Source organism: Lycorma delicatula, chromosome 1 (genome assembly GCF_047948215.1).
Source record: "Lycorma delicatula isolate Av1 chromosome 1, ASM4794821v1, whole genome shotgun sequence".
NCBI classification, from domain to species: Eukaryota; Metazoa; Arthropoda; class Insecta; order Hemiptera; family Fulgoridae; genus Lycorma; species Lycorma delicatula.
In genome coordinates, this window is record NC_134455.1 from 131,317,925 (window position 1) to 131,321,407 (window position 3,483).

The following is a 3,483-nucleotide window of genomic DNA, read 5'->3' on the forward strand; positions in this document are numbered from 1 at the left end:
CCCCGCCCCCTCTGACGTCATAAAAAAATGACGTAATCAAAAAAAAATGACGTCATCAAAAAAAAAAAATCAAAATGTGCTTACTTCGGCATAAAAAAATGTACACGTGCTTGCTGACTTTGCATTAACCTTGTTTACTAGTTTGAAAGTCAACCGATAATGCATTTGCGTCAATTGGTGATAGCATTGTTATTTTCAAAGTTATCTCAATGATAATGATAGCCGATACATATAAATACCCGCCAAAAATGTAACGGATTCATACTACGTTTTGCTGTTACTGTTACGTTTTGCTGCTACTATTATATTATCATCTTTATCATCTTTATTTAAAGAGGTAAGTGAAATAATATTTAAATGTAAAATTATTCGCTTAAATATAATTCTATTTCATATTTATTTAATAATTATTTTTCCAGCCAATATTTAAATGTAAAATAATTCTGTTCCAGTTTATGTATTTAAAATCAATTCTTGTACATCTAGTTCACAAAATTAAAATAAATAGTAATGCAACTGTTTTCTTTGCAGATTAATTAAAATTAAATAATTCAAAACATATTGGTGCTAAGATTGGAAAACTGGCGTTTTGTATTGGATTATATCAATATTTTCGTCACCTTTATAAAACAGTAAGTTTTTTCTTAGAAGTAATATATTATTACATATTTTTTTATTATTTTTCTTATAAGTTATATATTATTACATATTTTTCGTTATTTTTGTTAGAGTACAATGAAAATATTTCTTTGTAGATGTCCGAAGAAATGTTTCCAGTAAATGATGCGCAATTAGAACAGGTTGTTTACGATGTTTTACAAGAAGATGATGAATTACAGGGAACTCCTAATCAGCGGCTGCAGTTATTAATACCGCGAAGGTTGGTGTATGGGGAAGTCGACGACCAACAACATCATCCTTTATTAGATGACGGCAACGATAACCTCATAGCAGAGGCTGCTGCTGATGTTGAAAATAATGAAAGTGAAGAAAGCACAGTAGTAACAACATCATTCATCCTCGAAAACCGTGTTAGATTTACAAAGGCAAATATTATTTTTTTATTTGATAAAAACAAATATATTTTTAGTTTTACAGAGAAACTAATACGTCTTTCTTTCAATTTCAGTTTCATAATGAACAAGAGGCTTATTTTGGACTTAGGCGTTGTCTAAATGCAAAAGAAGAAGGAGAATATAAAATGAAAATAAATATTGAAAATTTACCGATGAAAGAGGTAATCAACTGTGGAGTAATAATTTGTACAACAAAAAATTCTTTATTAATAAAAGGTGGAGGATTTATGCACAAAATAAAAAATGGTTCTGTTCTACATAAAATGTTAAATAAAGGTTTTGCAAAATCGCAAAGGAAACCTGATAAAAATAGTTTTCCTATTAGACTTAGTGAAACAATTGCTTTAAACGATCGAGAAGCAATAACATGCCAATTTTGTAAAATAAATGTAATTAAATTTGTTACTATTCCATGTGCACATCCATTATGTTTTAGATGTAAGTTATTATATTTTAAAAAAGTACCTGTCGAATGTAATTTATGTAATACTTTAATTGTAGCTTTGAATAAATGTTTCTAAGCTTAATTTAAATTGATTTATTATATTTTCCTTTTTGCAGTCGAATGAATCAGCGATTATAGAAGAAGGAGAATATATTATTTATCCATTTTCCAATAATATATCTAATATATTATTATGTATTGTGAAACATGAAGAAAATGAATTTGACGAAACCCAGGAGGGGGATATTGAAATAAATTCTTTATCAGAAGATGAGATAAAAGAAAAATATATTTGTCAAATTTGCTTTAGTAATTTAATAAAAGTAACTTTTGTTTTGTGTGGTCATTCCGTCTGCAAATTATGTAATGATCGTCTCGAAAGTAAACCTATAGTCGATGAAAAAAAATGTCCTTTCTGTAGAAGCCCAATACAATTAGTAATTGAAACAAAAGGTGGAAAAATAGTTTAAATAAAAAATTGAAATGACTGAAGCTATTACATGCTAGTTTTGTTTTTAGTATTAAATAATTGTTTTTAATTCTTATGTTAGTTTAAGTAACACTTTAATTTTAGTATTTAATAAATGTCTTTAACGTTATAGTATATTATATTTCCTTTTTGCAACCAAATGAATCAGTTGTTGTAGAAGAAGTAATCAACAGTCATAGAAGAAGAATATAATTATTCATTCGTGAAAAAGGTATGTTAATAATTTATTGAAAGGAATTTTTTAATTTTTTGTTCCTAATATTTTCTGTTTCTAATATTTTTTTGTTTCTATTTAAGATTGATGTCGCAGTTGCAAAAAGAGATTCTTAAGAGCTACTGTGAGAGGCTGAACATATTTAAAAAAGAACTAGAAGAAATTGAATTTGATATAAGACTATATGCTGTCAAAAGTGGAATCAGAAAAATAAATCTAGGAGATGTTTGTCCCGTTTGCGGCGCTCAGCAAAAGGATAAACACACTCCCATTCAGAATTATTAAGGAATGTGGATTAAATCGCTTCGATAATGATGGATTCGTTTCATGTAAGGAATGTAATTGGACTATAACCTCTGAAACTAATTTATTTCATTGCGGAATTGCACATAAAACACATGATGAAACTTGTAGTGTTGCTGAAGAATTATTCAATTGTTGTTTATTTTTTAAAGATAGCATAGTTTGTATTGACCTGATGATGAGTACTTTTAGTAATTGGCCAAGGCTTTTTCCAAAGGTTGAATTATTGTTGGAAGCAGGATTTTATTTCACCGGCGTGATGGATTCTGTGGCATGTATCGAATGTGGTCTTGAAATTTTTGAGTGGTTGGATAATGATAACCCGTTTAAGGAGCATCAAAAAGTTTCATATAATTGCAAAATGGTGAAAAATAAAATGAAAGGTGTGTTGTATTTTAGTAAACATTTTTATAAGTTTATCAGTAATATATAAGTATTTGTATAATTATTTTCTATTTGTTTGTTCTAGGTTAATTGCTGACGGAGTGTTGTGGAGAAATAATGGGTTCGTCTTCATCTGAAGAATATTTATCAATGATGGGAGAGAGTTCTTCCAACGAGACAGCTTGCGAATCTGAATCTGATATCACAAGCGATTCATGGATAATAGGATTTGTACCGGGAGGTCGAATAAAATCGATAAATCATTTAATAAATATTTTGAAGAAAACTTTCCCTTTATCAAGATTAGAAGTAATAAAGAAAGGAAAATATTTCGGTAATAAAACAGAAGTAGTAAAAATGAAAATACCGACAGTTATTGAATATGAATTTTTGCGAAACAAATTAATTGAGTGGGAATTTTATCTCGTTTATTATTTGTAAAATAATATGTTATCAAAACCAATGAATAAATAGATTTATAAATTGAAAAGAATTTTATTATTTTATCCTTCTTTTTCACCTTAAATATATAAGTTAAAAACATCCAATTTAAATTTAGTTTATAATAAAA

The 3,483-nt window shown here is 27.7% G+C and overlaps 1 protein-coding gene across 1 annotated transcript; it reads left to right on the forward strand.

The window, feature by feature from the left end:
* The first annotated feature begins 2,640 nt into the window (after positions 1-2,640).
* LOC142318188 (death-associated inhibitor of apoptosis 1-like) lies at positions 2,641-3,378 on the forward strand. Its single transcript, XM_075354740.1, has 2 exons — positions 2,641-2,911; positions 2,998-3,378. The coding sequence occupies exons 1-2, from the start codon at positions 2,704-2,706 to the stop codon at positions 3,000-3,002; spliced, it is 213 nt and encodes a 70-aa protein (XP_075210855.1). The 5' UTR covers positions 2,641-2,703; the 3' UTR covers positions 3,003-3,378.
* Positions 3,379-3,483: the final 105 nt, after the last annotated feature.